This window comes from Camelus dromedarius, chromosome 29 (assembly GCF_036321535.1).
Source record: "Camelus dromedarius isolate mCamDro1 chromosome 29, mCamDro1.pat, whole genome shotgun sequence".
Classification (NCBI taxonomy): Eukaryota; Metazoa; Chordata; class Mammalia; order Artiodactyla; family Camelidae; genus Camelus; species Camelus dromedarius.
This window is the reverse complement of record NC_087464.1, coordinates 20,440,570-20,456,718: the sequence shown is the minus strand read 5'-3', so window position 1 is coordinate 20,456,718 and position 16,149 is coordinate 20,440,570. Positions and strand designations below refer to the sequence as shown.

The window sequence follows — 16,149 nt, the reverse complement described above, 5'->3', positions numbered from 1 at the left end:
GAAGTCATTGTATATCATAACCTGTTTTATGTATGCATTCCTCTGTTATTTGGATATTTTATTTTTTCACTATTACAAATACCATTGTAATGAACATCTTTATGCAAAATCATTGTCATTAATAATTTCTTTAAGGTAAGATTCCTGGGAAGGGAATTACAAATGGTATGTTATAAATATTTTTAAAGCACTTACTACATTTTTAAGCACTAAAAAGTCTTTTCTTGCATTTCTTTATGTGGTTCATAACCAGCTCGACTGCAGACTCCACTGGTGTTTATAATCTTCTTTTTCCTCTCTTCTCTTTTTCGATATTGTCACCCCATAGAAGCTGACTCGAAGTTTCAGTGTTGTCAGTGAGCCTTTGAAATTCTAAATCATGGAGACCAATCAGGAAACGTCCCTCTTCTTGGTGAAGATCTTGGAGGAACTGGACAGCAAGCAAAACACGGTGTCCTACCAGGACCTGTGCAAATCTCTGTGCGCCCGCTTTGATCTGTCCCAGCTCGCAAAACTGAGAAGCGTGCTCTTCTACACGGCTTGTCTCGATCCCAATTTTCCAGCCACGTTATTCAAAGACAAGATGAAATGCACCGTGAATAACCAGCAATCAAAGAAAATCATGGTGGCTGCAGATATCGTGACGATATTCAACCTGATCCAAATGAATGGGGGCGCCGCCAAGGAGAAGCTGCCCACCGGCCGGCAGAAGGGGCGCAAGAAGGAGGCGTCCTTTGACTCGTGCCGCTCGGACACGGAGCTCTGCGGCGCGGCCGAGTGTGAGCCCCTGAACTGTGAGCTGAGCGAGAGGCCTTTCAGCCGGGGCTACCCCACCAGGCAGTTGTCCAAGTGCCGGAAGATGGACTGCAAGGACTGCTCGCAGTTCGTCCCCGCCTCCGAGCCCAACTTCTTGCTGGGGGTCAGCAAAGAGGTAAAAACCCGGGCGGCCTCCCTGGACAGGCTGCAGGCTCTGGCCCCGTACTCGGTGGCCAGCCCCCAGCCCTGTGAGATGCAGAGAACTTACTTCCCCATGAACATCGAGAACGAGTCCATTTCCGATCAGGACTCCCTGCCCCTCACCCAGGGCATCAAGGAGACTTTCATTTCGAACGAGGAGCCCTTTGTGGTCCAGTCCTGCATCCAGAAAAGGAACATCTTCAAAGAGGATTTTCACAACCTGATGACTGTGTCCCCCGGGTTGGCTGGCCCCTCTAACAAGGCTGAGGGTGAGCACGGGGAACCCCAGAGCCGAAAAGAGTCCCACAAGACGCCTTTCTGTAATCACAGCTTTGAGATGCCCTACAACAGCCAGTACCTGAACCCCATGTACTCCCCTGTTCCTGACAAAAGGCGGGCAAAGCATGAAAGCTTAGACGACCTTCAAGCTTCCACGTATTTTGGACCCACTCCAGTGATGGGGACCCAGGAGGCCAGGCGCTGTCCGGGGCGGCCCGGCAAGCAGACCCCATGGCCGGCCAAAAGCTGGAGCCTAAACACCGAAGAAGTCCCTGACTTTGAACGGTCCTTTTTCAATAGAAATCCCTCTGAGGAGAAGCTCCGCTATCCGAATGCCAGCAGCCAGACCCCCAATTTCCCAACCCCAGACAGGCGCCCAGCTTACCTCACGCCAAAGGAGCCACAGCCAATTCTCCCCGTCGGCTATGCGGCCAAACCAAATGGGCTCAAATCTAAAGAGATCTCGTCCCCTGTTGACATGGAGAAGCATGAACCGGTCAAGAAGTTTAAAGACAAGAGCATCAGCTGCAGCGGTGGGCAGCCCAGCTCAGACACCAGCAGTGTGGGCACCCAGACCGAGCAGCACGTGCTGGAGCCGAAGAAATGCAAAGACCTGTGTGCCTCAGGGCAGGGCAAGTACAGTGACAGGCACGCCATGAAGCAGTCGGATGACGACTCGGAAATCGTCAGCGATGATATCAGCGACATTTTCCGCTTTCTTGATGACATGAGCATCAGTGGCTCGACTGGAGTGATACAGTCCTCCTGCTACAACAGCACAGGGTCCTTGTCTCAGCTTCACAAGTCGGACTGTGACAGTTCGCCGGAGCACAACCTAACCAAGATGGCCAATGGGCTCCCCAGCAGCAAAGGAGAAAAGGGCAGCCGGCCTGAAAACAGCCACCACTCGGAAGAGGAGCTGAAGACCAGCGTGTGCAAACTGGTGCGTAGGATCGGCGAAATTGAACGGAAGCTTGAATCGCTGTCAGGCGTCCGGGAGGAAATCTCCCAGGTCCTGGGCAAACTCAACAAATTGGATCAGAAAATGCAGCAACCCGAGAAGGTGAGTGTGCAGATAGACCTGAATTCCTTGACCAGCGAGGCTCTGTCCGATGAGAGCACCTCTCCCCAGATGTTCCGGGCACACAATGGCCCCCACGGGCCCAAACTGGAGAACACCGCCGACTGGTGCTGCTCGGATGCCAGTGGAAGCAACAGCGAAAGCCTTCGCATCAAGGCCTTAAAAAAAAGCCTCTTCACCAGGCCATCCTCCAGGTCCCTGACGGAGGAGAACAGTGCCACAGAATCCAAAATCGCCAGCATCTCCAACTCTCCCAGGGACTGGCGCACCATCACTTACACCAGCCGCGTGGCCGTCAGTGAGGAGGAGATCAAAGACAGAGGCCCCGGAGAGACTAAGGACTGGCATCGCAAGTCTAAAGAGGTAAATTTAAGCTCCTGGAACGGGGCACAAGCTTCATCCTAGGGTGGTCTGTTTCCAAGCCTAGAAAGTTACTTTATACAAGAAAGAGGCCTTTGCCTCCGTGTGCTCGTTGCCCTTTCAGATTCAGCAGGCTTTCCACATTAGAGCAGAGAGGACAGCGCAGCCTGTCATTGGTTCCACCAGGGGGCTTCAGATATTGGACAGGTGGTGGGAGACCTGATGGTCTTAGAATGGAGAAGGTGGCAGAGCAGACACGCATCACTGAGGATTTTTTCCTGTCCTTTCTGAACTAGCAAGATACAGGCAAAGAAAATGAGGGGAATGACTTAAAAGCCCTCCAGCTTCTACATCGCTTTCATGCGCTTCGTTGCGTGCATGGTGTTCCTTTTTAAACCCTTGAGTTTTCTTCATTTTAAGATCAATAGCTGATTAGTAAGAAAAAAAGATAAGTAAGGAAATTATTCACAGTTCCACCACCCAAGGACAGCAGCTCTTAATATGATGTCTTCCTTTGCTTTTGAGGTTTTTTTCCCTGCACTGTTACAGGGAAGCTGGAGAGTTTTTGCATCTTTACAGCCAACATCTTTTCTGTCAGTGCTCGAGTGAGTGCAGACACATACGCTCTGATGCTTTCTTTTTCTGGTCCCCTGCAGTTCGGATGGTTTGTTTCAGTGGGACTCATGGCTTCTCTTCTTAATTCTGCATGGCTTACAGGGAACCCTTTCTGGCCAAAGTGATGCCGTTGCAATTTGTTGCTCATTTCAATTCCCTTCTAAAAGTCGGTGGACAGACCATAGGGCCTCCCGAGGTCACGGGGGACCAGTCATCAGTGGGAATGAAGACGATGTGGCTGCAGATGCCCAAGGCCAGAGTGGGAGGCTGAGTCTCTTGAATGGTGCCAAGGAGGAAAAGCTTAGAAAAGTAGGCCCTAAGGAAGTCTTCAGGGTCCGAAGCAGAGGAAAAGAGTAAATAAGTGATTTTTCTCCTGATCCCAAAGGAACCTCTGGGATCTGGGGCGGCCACTGCTCTCTTCTGTAGCCTCTCATGACATGTGGTGCTGGAGAGAAACCAGGGTTTGATATGCTCGGAGAAGATGCCCGGCCATCGTGTCTCTTCACTGCCAGGGTCTGGCCAGGGTACTGGAGCCCTGGGTGTTAGGTAGCCCTGAAAACGGCCATTTATGGCATTTGAAAGGTTGGGCATTTCTATAGAAATATCAGGTTAAACGGAACCAGCCACACGTCCAATCTAGAGCAGGTCAGCACCTCCAGAAACCAACAGAAACAGCCAAAAACTTGAGAAGGATCCACTTGAAATGCGCGGCACCAAGTTGCTCGCGTCTGAGGTTAGCTGTCTTCGTTTTGTCTCCTTCTGGGACCCTATTTCTCCCCCTTGGTGTGTGGCTCTCACCACCTCCGGGCCGATGCTTCCCGTGGTGGTGACCAGCTTGCCTCCCGAATCTCACACTGCTCAAGGCCAGTTCCCCCAGATGGCTGCCACGGGCCAGGTGCCCCATCCAGACTTTCTGTTCCTTCAGAGCCGGTCTCCCCTCTCCCTACCCCCATTTTGGGGTCACCATTCTAGCAACTCCCCAAACTGAAGAGGCCCCGCTCATCCTTGACTTTCTTCGTGGGCTCTCTCACCTCCAGTTTGGCCATTCAACCCTGTGGGTTTATCTTTTGTGATGCTTCCTTCCCTTTAAATCCACCCTCCCTCCCCCCAGTCCCGGCGCTTACCGCCTCCCACCTGGGCGCTGGGGGCAGATTGGTAACTGGCCTCTCTCACTTACCTGCCCCCACTTCCATCTCCTCTCACGACATCACCTCCACCATGTTCACGTTCCGAGAGCCCATCTCTTCCTTGGCTCCCCTGTGCTCGGCAAAAAGTTCCCAACTTCTCGGCCAGGCCGCTAGATCCCGGTGAATTTCACACACTTCTCCCCAAGGGCAGGGCTCCCGTTCACCCAGACTGGGCCCTGCACCACCTTGACGAGTCTCCCTGTTTCCCTTCCAGAGTGCCTCCCTCATTCACTCAGGCAGCAAACGCGGACAGATCATCTAGAATGGCCAGGCCCCGTCCCACCGTCAGGCCTTCTCCATGCGACTCCTCCGTCAGGGATGTCTGGTCCACCTCCTCTGTGCCGGTCTCGGCCCTCCGTCCCTCAAGGCCTCTTAATCCATAAGCCTCTGAAGCTTCCCAAGGGACTATCGCCGGCCTCTGATCTCCAGCCTTTAGTCCTCTTTGTTCAGAACAGATACAAGCTTTTCGTTTAAAAATATCTCAGGTACACATAGCGACCGCTGTGTCAGGACGCGGACACCTCGAGGGTGGGAGCGGGTAGGCAGGCGTGGGCAGCAGGCGACTTTCCACCTCAGAAGCGAGAACACGTTCCAACCCTGGCTCCGCCACTTCCCGGCTGTGCCACGTCGGGCCAGTCTCTTAACCTCTCTGACCCGAGTTTCTGCATCTGCAGCGGGGATGACGATGTTACACCCTCGCAGTCTGGAGAAGCTGAAATGAGATACCGTGTGTCAGCGCTGAGCCGGCAGTGGACACACAGTCAGCCCTCGAGTCACTGTAGTTACGCTGTTGAGTTGTTATTATTGGCACCTGCCCCCCTCCCGCGCCCCCAGCTCAGTGCAGGCTCTGCGTGCGTGCAGGGAGGGCACCCTGAGGGGTGGGTGGGGGTGATGAGCAGAGTAAACAAAATCAGCGAATCCCCTTAGAAGACACTTGAGCTTGATGAGCTAGAAGGTAAGAGGGAGTCTCTCTCTTTCCTGTTTGGGTTTGGCCAAGTTTACACTGCTTCCTCTGAATCAGTACCGGCAGTCTTGGTGGTCTGGAAGCACTAAATGTGACACTGTTTGGGCAAGAGCCGACGGGTATGGGTCTGGGTTGCTGGTGGGTGGGCGTGCGTGCTGAGTCCCAGTCCACGGGTCGGGGACACACACTCACACTCGCGTACATAGCTCATCAGGGGGACTCCCGCCTCTCCTGACACCCCACTCACTCTCCTCTTGCTTATCAACGCTCAGCCCCGCTCACGTTCTAATTTTTCCTTTTTCTCTTTCTTTTTTTTTTAAACATTTTTTTATTGAGTTACAGTCATTTTACAATGTTGTGTCAAACTCCAGTGTAGAGCACAATTTTTCAGTTATACATGAACATACATATATTCATTGTCACATTTTTTTTCCGCTGTCCTTTTTCTCTTTCTGTTGCCCACATCCACAACTTTTTGCTTTCTATTTCATATGCACGACATCACGGCATTGGTATCCGTCCCTTTAACAAACACTGGAATGTCTTCTATTTGGTGGTATGACATCACTGGCGTGGGGGATTCAGAGATGGTCAGGACAGTCCCCTGCCTTCGAGGAACTCACAGTCCAGTGGAGGAGACAAACAGGCAGTTACAGTTCGGTGGGAGAATGCTGGCTGCAGGCTCTGTACACAGTCCTGAGGGGTCCCACAGATAGGTGCTGGCCCAGCCTTGGCGGGTCAAGGAGTGCTTCCTGGAAAAAGTGACATCTGTGTGGAGCTCCGAGGGCCTGAAATAGAAGACCCCAGTTATAACGGGTCACGGAGAACAGAGCCCCTGGTTTGAAACTCAAGGACTGAGGACATGAGTGAAAGTCAGCTGTGCTGGGCAACTGCCTACCTCACGCTGTAGTCCAGGCTGTTCCCCCGTCTTGAAGGCCACGCAGATGTCTCTGAAAATCACTAGAGGCCCCCAATGTGCACTGTGCGTCTTGGCTTCTTCCAGCCTGAGCAGTAACATGGCATCAGTGGTTTCAGCCAGCTCTTTATCTCACACTCCTCAGCACCAGCCACAAACTGGTAAAGAAGAGAGTGGGCGGTGATCTGCAGTGGTTAAGGAAGAGTCTCTGAAGCCAGGTGATCAGGCTTCCGTTCCAGGCCTACCCACTAGCGGCTGTGCACCCTGGGGCAAATCACTGAGTCTGTCTGGGCTCCATTTCCTTACCTGAATGGTGAGCGGTAGTACTAGCAGTCATGGGGGCGAGAATTTATAAAATAATCTCTCCCTGGCACAGAAACGTTGGGTCACACTAGTACCTGTAACATCACGAGCTTTTCCTAGAGGATTTCCCCCAGCATGGAGATATCTTCTGTGTACTTGTGAAGAGCTGCATTTGGCTGCCTGGACTCTCCAGAGCCTAGTGATAAAAAGCTGGCGTCCACGCAGTTGCACTCTGACCTCCGATGGCACCTGTGCCTCTTTCCTGGACTTCTCTGTGCTCCTCTGCAGGCTGACAGGCAGTACGACATCCCCCCGCAGCACCGACTGCCCAAGCAGCCCAAAGACGGCTTCCTGGTCGAGCAGGTGTTCAGCCCTCACCCCTACCCCACCTCCCTCAAGGCCCACATGAAGAACAACCCTCTGTACACAGACATGCGGCTGACGGAGCTGGCCGAGGTGAAGCGGGGCCAGCCTTCCTGGACCATCGAGGAGTACACCCGCAACGCAGGCGACAAGGGCAAGCTGACAGCTCTGGACCTGCAGGTGAGCCTCTCACTGCCCCAGGCGGTGGGGGAAGGTGGGGAGTCCAGCCACGCCCTGGCAGATGCAGGAGTCCATGGCAGATGCCTGCTCCCTCACCCTTCAGCTTCCCGGGTTCCCACCGTGGAATTCTGAACTTGAATAAATTGCAGAACAGAGATCTTTTTAAAACAAGGGGATTGCTATTTTCCTTACTGGTCTGTAAACCTTTCGCAGTGGGGCTGCTTGACTGATTGATGTACGTTGGCCGTCTGATTTGCTAACGATGCGTTTAAGACTCCGTAACAAGTGCAGATTCTCATATATGCTCACAAGACCTGTGCCCAACTGTTTAATGAAGTACAAGCTGATTTCTCCTTCCACATGTAGCACGTGGGATAAGCATATTTGTGGGAGCCAAGCTATGGATTAAGTTTCCATACGGAGCAGTCCCAGGTAAGCGCCATCCTCGGAAGCCCTGTGAATCGCTTGCGGCTGGAGGGCGTGTTTTCTGTTAAACCGGTTCCGTTCACACTGCATCTCTCTGTGTGTCCGCATCACCTCAGGAGCACAGGAAGCAGTCTGTCTCCACCAGCTGGTTAGCTTTGTGGGCAGCAAGGCCATCGTCCCAACGCTGCCAGTCACGTACAGGTCCCAGACTGTCCACACCACTCAAAGGACAGTTGGAGAGATGCCAGCGGGGGCTGGTATCCCCTGAAATGGCCTTGCTGTAAAGCAGGGAGGGCTGTCCAAGGGCCAGTGCAGTGGTGAGAAGAAATGTGTTTTTGCAAGGTGCGGGGTTCTAATCTGGGTTCCTCTGCTGCGTGGCTTGGCACACTCACTTGCTTGAGCTTTGATTCCCTCACCTGTTAATGGCCATAATCGTATCTAACTTGGAGAGTCATTGTGAGAAATGAAAATAATGTATTTAGAGTTCCTGGCACTAAGTAAGCATTGAAAAGGCATTTAGGGGCTGAAGAAAGGAAGCTTAAATCAATCAACTCTGCACGGTGATTTTTACAGCGGTGACTCTTGCAGGGCACAGTGGCCTGCAGGCAGGAGTTACAATGTGCATCTCAAGTTTACAAATGAGGATATCGAGGCCCCCAGAAGCTCAATAACAAGTCTAAATTTGTATCGGGCCATCCGGCAATAAGTCTCATGTTCTTCCTCCTCTGTTGCCTCTTCACCGTGTCATTTTTCTGTTGATGAGAGGATGGTGGAGCTTCATGTCACAAAAATGACTGCAATGACGTTTGTTTATGTCGGGCCCTCAGTGACAGCAGTGATGGGAAGGGGCGGCTCTGGCCAGGTCCTGAGAGTCAGGTTGTTGTTGGTATCAGGACCGCCCTGGAAGGACCCCGCTCCTCGTCACCTCCTGCACGTATGTCCCCTCCTGCATGTATGTCCCTGTGCACACTGTGTGCCACTTGTTCCTTCAGGCCACCTCCTCTCCTGTCATCATCCTGCTGGCCATCATCCTGCTGTGATGCTTCTGCAGGTGGATCCCAGGGTCTTTGCCGTGGGTATCACACTGCGATCCATGTTGCAGGCATGTTAGAGAGGGCCCAGAGATGTGAAAGGCTCAATGAGTGGAATAATCAGTATTTCACTGGCATCATGGGATGACCTTGACCGGGTCAGATTAACTGAATGAGTGGTAAACTGAGAAACATCTTTTTAGACTTTGGGAGGAGGAGTCTGATACAGATACAGACTTTAAAGTGCCAATGTTTATACGTATAAAGACTAAATTATAAAAAAAAAAAAAGCAGATCTTTGGATTAGAGAGCTTTAGGCAACATCACTTAAAAATGCAAAGGATAGTGTATCCAGCTGCACAAAGATAGGAGGGAGCAGAGAGTTCGATAGCCTGGCGAGGGCATCTGCAGCGAAGCGGAGCAGGCATCGGGGGCTTGGATGAAGACAGAGGGGCACCACCCTCCTTGTTTGCATTGCTTTGCAGCGCCCCAGCTACTGCCTTAGGGCAGCTTCGGCATCTGGACCGTCTGCTTGGGGTCCCTTGGCGTCAAGATGTAAATTTGCCATCGATGGCCACGTGAGGCTGCAGCAAAAGTGTGAGCCCTGTTTTCGCTTCCAATGTTCAGCAGGCGTCATTAACAACAGGATGCTCCCTGTGTCCCTTGAAATCTCGGGTCACCTCTCTGCTCCTTGGTGTCATTAGAGCTTGCCGTTATTGAAAAAACTAATTAAAAATAGTTTATGGCACTGGCTGAATCCCAGCCCATGAAGTGTATATACCTATAAAGGAAGCCAGTTTCCTTGCATCTGAGCTGGAGGGAACGAGGCAATCTCATGTGCCGTTTACACACTGTTTACCTCCTCAGCCGGCCTGGGGAGACTGGGGAGAGGAGGTGGCTGTTTCACGCCGGTCAGAGCCTGTCCCCAAGGTGCCAGAGCAGGGAGGGCTGCTCCTTCAGACTTCCACTCGAACCAGCGCACCCCTCTGGACCTGTATCCCAGCCAAATAGGCCCATCTGTCTCCCCCTCTCCCTTCTAGAGTGCCCACTAAGTTGCTGAAGAGCTGTCCTGTCCAGGGGGTCAGACTGATCCCAGGTGCCAGTGGAGAGCAGAGCTCTGGTGGGGAGGAAGCTGTGGCCCAAGCTCATCCTAACAGCCAGAGCCGGGCGGCAGCAGAACTGCTCTGGGAGGCTCAGGAAGACCGTGGCTCCTGGGACTCGGCAGAGGTGCTTTCTTGCAAAGGCTGGTCAGAGCATCCTGCGCTTCAAGGATTCTTCCATTGTGGATCGTGTCCTGTTTCTCACGATGAGAGTCCTTAGGTGGCCAGCACCCTCTTCCACCCCTCCAGATAACATGAAAAATTTGACCAACAGTCTTTAAACATTATGCCTCAGTAAGGAAGGAGACCTGGGAGAGTTGCAGCGATCCCTACGTCCCATTCTGTATAATCCCAGTGTTGCACAGAATATGCTAGAACAGGGGTTCGCAAACTCTCCTCTAAAGGACCAGACAGTAACTACTTTAGGCCTTGCGAGCCTTTTGCAGTCTCCATCACAACTGCTCAGCTTGACCGATAATTGTCTCAAGCAGCCATGGGCAGTTTGTAAGTGATGGGCTGTGGCTCTTCGATAAAACGTTATTTTTGGATGCTGAGATTTCAATTTCATGTAATTTTCACATATCATTGACTATTATTTTCCTTTTATTTTTTCAACCTTTAAAAAAATGTAAGGACCGTTTCTAACTTGCAGGCTGCACAAAGACAGGCACTGGGCTGGACTGGGCGCACGGGCTGGAGTCCAGCGACCCCCGTGCTAGGAGGCCTTTAGCAGCAGGAGAGCAGTGAAGCCCCCAGAACGTGGGGCTCAGCGTCCCAGCAGGAAGCAGATGGCGTACTCACTGGGAGCTGGGAGAGCGGGGAGGAGGGGACTGCTTGCAGTGGTGTTGTCGGCAGGGGTTAGAGTCCGGGAAGCACCCCGGGACCAGCACTAGTGAGAGGCTGTTGCTGCCCTTGGATCTGAAGGGCAAGGGAAGGGAGCTGTTTCTGAAACCCACCAAGACCCCCAGCTCTGAGAACAGGTGCCTGAGGGAACTGTGGCCCAGCAGGGAGGGTGCCGGGGGACTGATACCCCACGGGCTGAGCCCCCCTGGGAAGCATCCGCATGGGCCAGTCTCCTGGGGGCGCGGAGCAAGCTGGGAAAGAACAGAGGATGGGGCTAGAAGAACAGGTGGAGAATGAGGACTGTGGGTTAGAATCATCGACACTCTAATAAACGTGGTATAAATGAGTTTTTTTTTTTTTTTTTTTTTAGTTTTGGAAGCATTTGTTTTGTAATCCTGTGTGTGTGTGTGAGTGATTTGGAACATGTCCACCTTTATGTGCATTAAACAATGTAAGAAAATCTTCAGAAGAGCTGTTTTGCTTGTGTTTCAGAGATTTAGGTGACCCCACTTGGAGTTGCAATGTGTTGTTGCTTTCATGTGACACATTATTAAATGTTTGCCATAAAATGAGAACACGGCCTTTCTTTATGGAAATAGATTATAACCATCCACGGGGAATGGGGTTCATGGGCAGTACAGGTTAAGTGGGATATTTCTTCTGCAGACAGTTCATTAATCTCAGGGAGACCAGGAGGCAAATACCAGTGGGGGCTCTCCCATGGGGACGTGGCACCTGGCACGGGGATGGTCGGCCACGGGTCTGTGGTCCCTGCCTTTGAGCAGTGACCTGACCTGCACAGAAATGTTTGAAATGGAAATATTTTCTGTTCTTTTTTTTGAACGGCTTATCTGGGAGGTGCCTTTGACTTTTCAGTAGAGGCTTTTCCGAGGAACTGGGAACTGAATCAGAGTGATGTGATAGCCTTACTGCAAACAGCTCTGCTCTCAGGGACTGTTAGTGGAGAGTATTTCTCAATGACTTTCCCTGCCTCCCCTACAGTGGGGCCAGCCTGTTCTTGGTTGTATGCCCTTGAAGTTTACAATCTCGTTTGTCTTGGCTCTGTTTTTCTTGCTCCTAGAAGACCTGTGGGTTTTCCTGTGTCAAAACCATTGTGACCTTTGTAGTCAGGGAGGGGCAGGTGCGATCTGTGGTGTGTGGGAGCCCGAGTCCTTGGAGGTCCGTGGCAGGAGGGGCTGGTGGGCCATGTGGGGAGCCTCGGTCACCTCCAGCTGCAGACAACTCTTAGATGCTTCAGGAGTGATGATTATCAGAACGTCTTTAACCTGTTGCAAGTATTCACCGTATTTCTAACATCTCTTCACTTTTAGACACAAGAATCTTTAAACCCAAACAACTTAGAATATTGGATGGAAGACATTTATACTCCGGGCTACGACTCATTACTGAAACGTAAAGAAGCCGAGTTCAGACGCGCCAAGGTCTGCAAGATCGCTGCTCTGATCGCCGCGGCCGCGTGCACGGTCATCCTCGTCATTGTCGTCCCCATCTGCACCATGAAATCATGAGCCCCCGACGCGCTGTTGCATATGGCTTCTGACTACCGACGTCTCCCTCTATAGTTGAAAATCACGCGGCGGTGTGGCCACAGTTTGTTGAAACGGAGATGCGATCGTGGAGGCTTTCCTGCAAATGCTGCTGACGGTCTTCAGAAAGCATGCATTCTAGATAGAGAGCTACCCACCTATTAGCTTTGACTTAATGACACAAGGATGACTTTGAAGAAGTGCAATATCTTTTGCTACCAAAAGAATGTAATGGACTACCAGTAGGTACCAATTGAATTCCAAGCAAAAAAAAAAAAAAAAAAAAAAAGGAAGATTAATTGGTTTGGATTCTTTCCATTTGGATGAAATTTCATGGCAGGGAATGTGTTATAGAGGAGATATTTAATCCATGCCTCGTGTCAGGGAGCTAAGGGAGACAGCAAGATGAGAAGGAAAAAAGGACAGGTTTTATTTTCCTTCACGTTCTTAGACCGCTGCAGGCGAGGTAACAGGGTATGTATTCAGAAAGGGTGTTACTTGTCTGCTGACTTTTCTCAAGGGCTACCGACTTGTCATTCGTGCCCTTCTGTCATCATTACACTCTTCACAGCGGATGGATCATCATGGAAACATTCTGCACCTTTTCCCTTGTGCCCAGGGTAGGAAGGCCTGAACGGCCAAATCGGGCCTGGCACAAAGAGTGCTCTCTCTGCTTCACAGGCCAAGGGATTCAGGTCCGGAGACCTTCCCCTGCCCACCCGAGGTGTGGGAGAGCTGCTTGCTAACGACGTACGATCACATGAGAAGATCGTGGCGTCCCAAAGGGTCTCCCGTCTTGCTCTGGGGTGTCGCTCCGCTCCTTAAGCTTCGAGCTCCCGGCGGTACCAGGTGCCCTGCTTCTCACACAGGAGCTGGAGAATTCGGAACTTGTCCTTGTGCCTTGAAGAGTAGAGACAATGGCTAAACTTTGGCATTCTAACTCTAAACCATGGTTTCTGCGCACCACTACGATCAGCCCTTTCCAATGGCTTTAAAAAAGGTTTTGAAAGCTTGCCCATAATATGAGAAAGGCACTGAGGTGTTCTCAGCTACTCCGACACCTACTCCAGAGTTTTGAATACTTGTCAGCAGTGCAAAAAATATTATCTATTTAACCGTTTATCTATCTATGTACATGTTGATCTAAATACCTAATTTTGGTCTATTGTCTTCTCTGTTAAATAACTCGAGAGCAAGATTTCTCCAGTGTAAGGCAGCCATTGTAATTTCATTTGAATTTGATCTCAGTTTCTGCCTGTTGAATGGTGCTTTGATGTCACTGGACAGAAAGAATCCTTTTCAGCATTGATTCAAATGTCTTGTTACAGGTTAAAGTAAAATGATTGTCAGAATCTAGCTACCTTAATTCTTCTGAGAACAAGGTGGGATATAAATAAATGCTGGTAGTAGGAATAATCACTCTGGATGATATAATACATTCCCGAGAGAGAGGTTTGGGAGGCATCTCAGATTTTAAAGCAATAGGAGTTCATCCTATTTAGTTCATTCTAAAAACTTCCAAGTAATGCTTCGCTTGCTGTGTCTAATTCTGTTGTTCACCACGAAGGGTAGTCAGAACATTTCATGGTGTCAACAAGAAAGGGATGGAGGTTTTCATCTGTGGTGAACCTGCATTTTTTAGACGTCTTCATGTTATCTATTTCTATTCTTCTGTTTAGGTACGGATTTTCAACGAGGTGACTGAAACTTAAGCCTTAGTATGGAAAACTGAGGATTTATAATTGAAAATGAAAAAATATATATATATCTATATTACTGTCTATTGTTAGCATTTTAGTCTTTTGGTGCTCTGTTTTGGGTTGGGCACATTAAATAAGGTTGTTTATCTCACCCCAAAGGGGCTTCTCAATTAATACCCTCGGGATTGGGGAGTGGCCGTCCCAGCTCTCCTCCCAACCAGTGTGGCCCTATAACACATCCTGGTCCCACTAGTCTCTCCTTCGTCTCAGATTAAGCCAGGAGAGCAGCAGAGATGAGTAGTTTCCAACCTCTTGCTCTAAGATTTGCAGAGAAGTAGCGATGCAGTTACCCAGGATAAGAAAAATTTGTCAAATCCCAATCGGACTCCTTCACTGGCCAGGAAGGATCATGGTGGATGGACCAAACTACTATTGCCACTGCCCTTGGGTGAATCTATCCCTGATGGGCCCTGTCTGGGCCGTGTGCCTCGCCACCTAGGGAGGGTAGGACTATAAGCCCCACCCCCTGCAGAGAAGTGAAGAGACTGTAGAATTTTCTTCTACCCTTTTCATATCCGGGGAGGTAGTCAAAGAAATTTAGTCTTGCTCTAAGTCCAGTGTAGCTTTAAAATTCAAGTCAGCATCATTTCCACATAATGGAAACATCCAGACCCAGTAATTCCCCTCGGAGAACACACAGTGATGGTCCAAAGGCAAGGTGGTTTCCTCTGAAAAGGGTAAGTTATCCTTTGCCCGGGAGCTGTGTCTGGTGTCAAGTCATAGACCTTTGTTATGGCTTGAAGCTGATGGATGCTGGGGTCTTGGGATCTAGATAAGGTGAAGTTCACAGATGGGTCCTTTTTCTCCATTGATCCCAAGCTTGTTACACCTTCTTTCCCCAGACCCCAGACTCACGCTAGCTCCTCCATCCCTCTGTTTTCAGAATGGGGCAAGACCAGAGTCTGGCTTGGAAGGAAGCATCCACCCATCCCTCCAAAATTTGCCTCTCATCTCCTGCTGCTGTGAGCTCCCTGCAGGTGACACAGGGACTGGCTTAGCTTCCATACTGGGGGCCATTGCTATCACCCTCTCTGGCATTTTCACATGAAGTATAATTTCTTGTGCCTAAACCTAAAAGTACTACACTATCAAAATTCACTTCATCTCTCTTGCATTAAAAAAATGAACAATCAGATGTTATTAAGGGATTATTTCGAAATTAGATCTCTTTAGCCAATAATTAAAGTCAGAATCATTTCATCCTCTTTTTTGAGTCTGAATTTGCTTTGAACACAGCCTTGCAGAAAAGCAAACAAATTTCCCAGCTCACGGTTTCCAGATATTTTACACAGTGCCCTCTTCCTTAAACTGCAAATACAGTAAAGCAAATCACACTTATATCGCCCATCACTAGTTGATCATAAATTGTTAGTATTTTAGGGCATGCTGCTATGTGATTGATATCTGCAAGGCTAGCTTAATAGATGTGCTGAAATTCACAGTTCTGAATGTGCCATAAGTTCTGATACCCTTATTGGAATCAAGGCAGTGCTGTTTTTGTTTACAATTTATCAATATAAGAGCAACGGCACCTCATTTTCCTTAACAAAAAAAGCTCTGCCAATAGTATGTGATTCTGCCAAGTGGTATAAAATTTGTGAATGTTGAAATTCAACATGCTCCATATTATAACCAACCTGCAAGAATATTGTGGTCAATTGTGTGAATACCAAATCAGTATACACTGTATAGCGTACTACGGAAATTTGTATTTAAAGGCAAAGGTATTAGTAATTGTTGGTATAATGGGGGAAGAGGGTATTAGATATTTATTAAGTAGCAATGAGAAATGCAACAAGTTTCCTTATTTATGCCTTATGAATAAATGGGTGTGAAATATAAGGTGAAGTTTTATGCGTGAGACTCTGAAGGAAGGGGTATCCTTGAAGGCAGGGACTTGTCTTTTCTATGTTCGTTCCGTAAAGCTCTCAGCACACTCCTGGTGCTTGATCAATGTTATATAATACCGGTAACTAAGCACATTTTTAGACCTTTTTTCAAATGGCTTGTGTAAAATTTGGTTAATGTATAATGGTTGGTTTGAAGCTCTCATATGAAATCTGCCTCTCCAAATATAATCAAAAATAAACTGAAAAATTATAAAGTATCATACAGTGAGACTGTATTCTATGCATAGATTACAAGTGGTCAGTTTCACGCACAAATCCTACGTGTCCAGCTTGAGGCTTTTTCACAAGTTGAACACATCCGTGTAATCAGCACCCAGATCGAAATGC

At 49.5% G+C, this 16,149-nt stretch overlaps 1 protein-coding gene and 1 long non-coding RNA gene across 2 annotated transcripts in view; one reads left to right on the top strand and one right to left on the bottom strand.

Annotated features, from left to right (window-relative positions):
- MINAR1 (membrane integral NOTCH2 associated receptor 1) overlaps positions 1–13,361 on the top strand; it is a 29,361-nt gene extending 16,000 nt beyond the window's left edge. The window contains exons 2-4 of the mRNA XM_031440707.2: positions 329–2,680; positions 6,951–7,205; positions 11,937–13,361. Coding sequence (XP_031296567.1) covers positions 380–2,680; positions 6,951–7,205; positions 11,937–12,134 — 2,754 coding nt within the window. The 5' untranslated portion in view covers positions 329–379 and the 3' untranslated portion in view covers positions 12,135–13,361. The remainder of the gene's footprint in view (positions 1–328; positions 2,681–6,950; positions 7,206–11,936) is intronic.
- LOC105092237 (uncharacterized) overlaps positions 5,198–16,149 on the bottom strand; it is a 110,989-nt gene continuing 100,037 nt past the window's right edge. The window contains exon 4 of the long non-coding RNA XR_010378300.1: positions 5,198–6,544. This is a non-coding gene — a long non-coding RNA (uncharacterized LOC105092237). The remainder of the gene's footprint in view (positions 6,545–16,149) is intronic.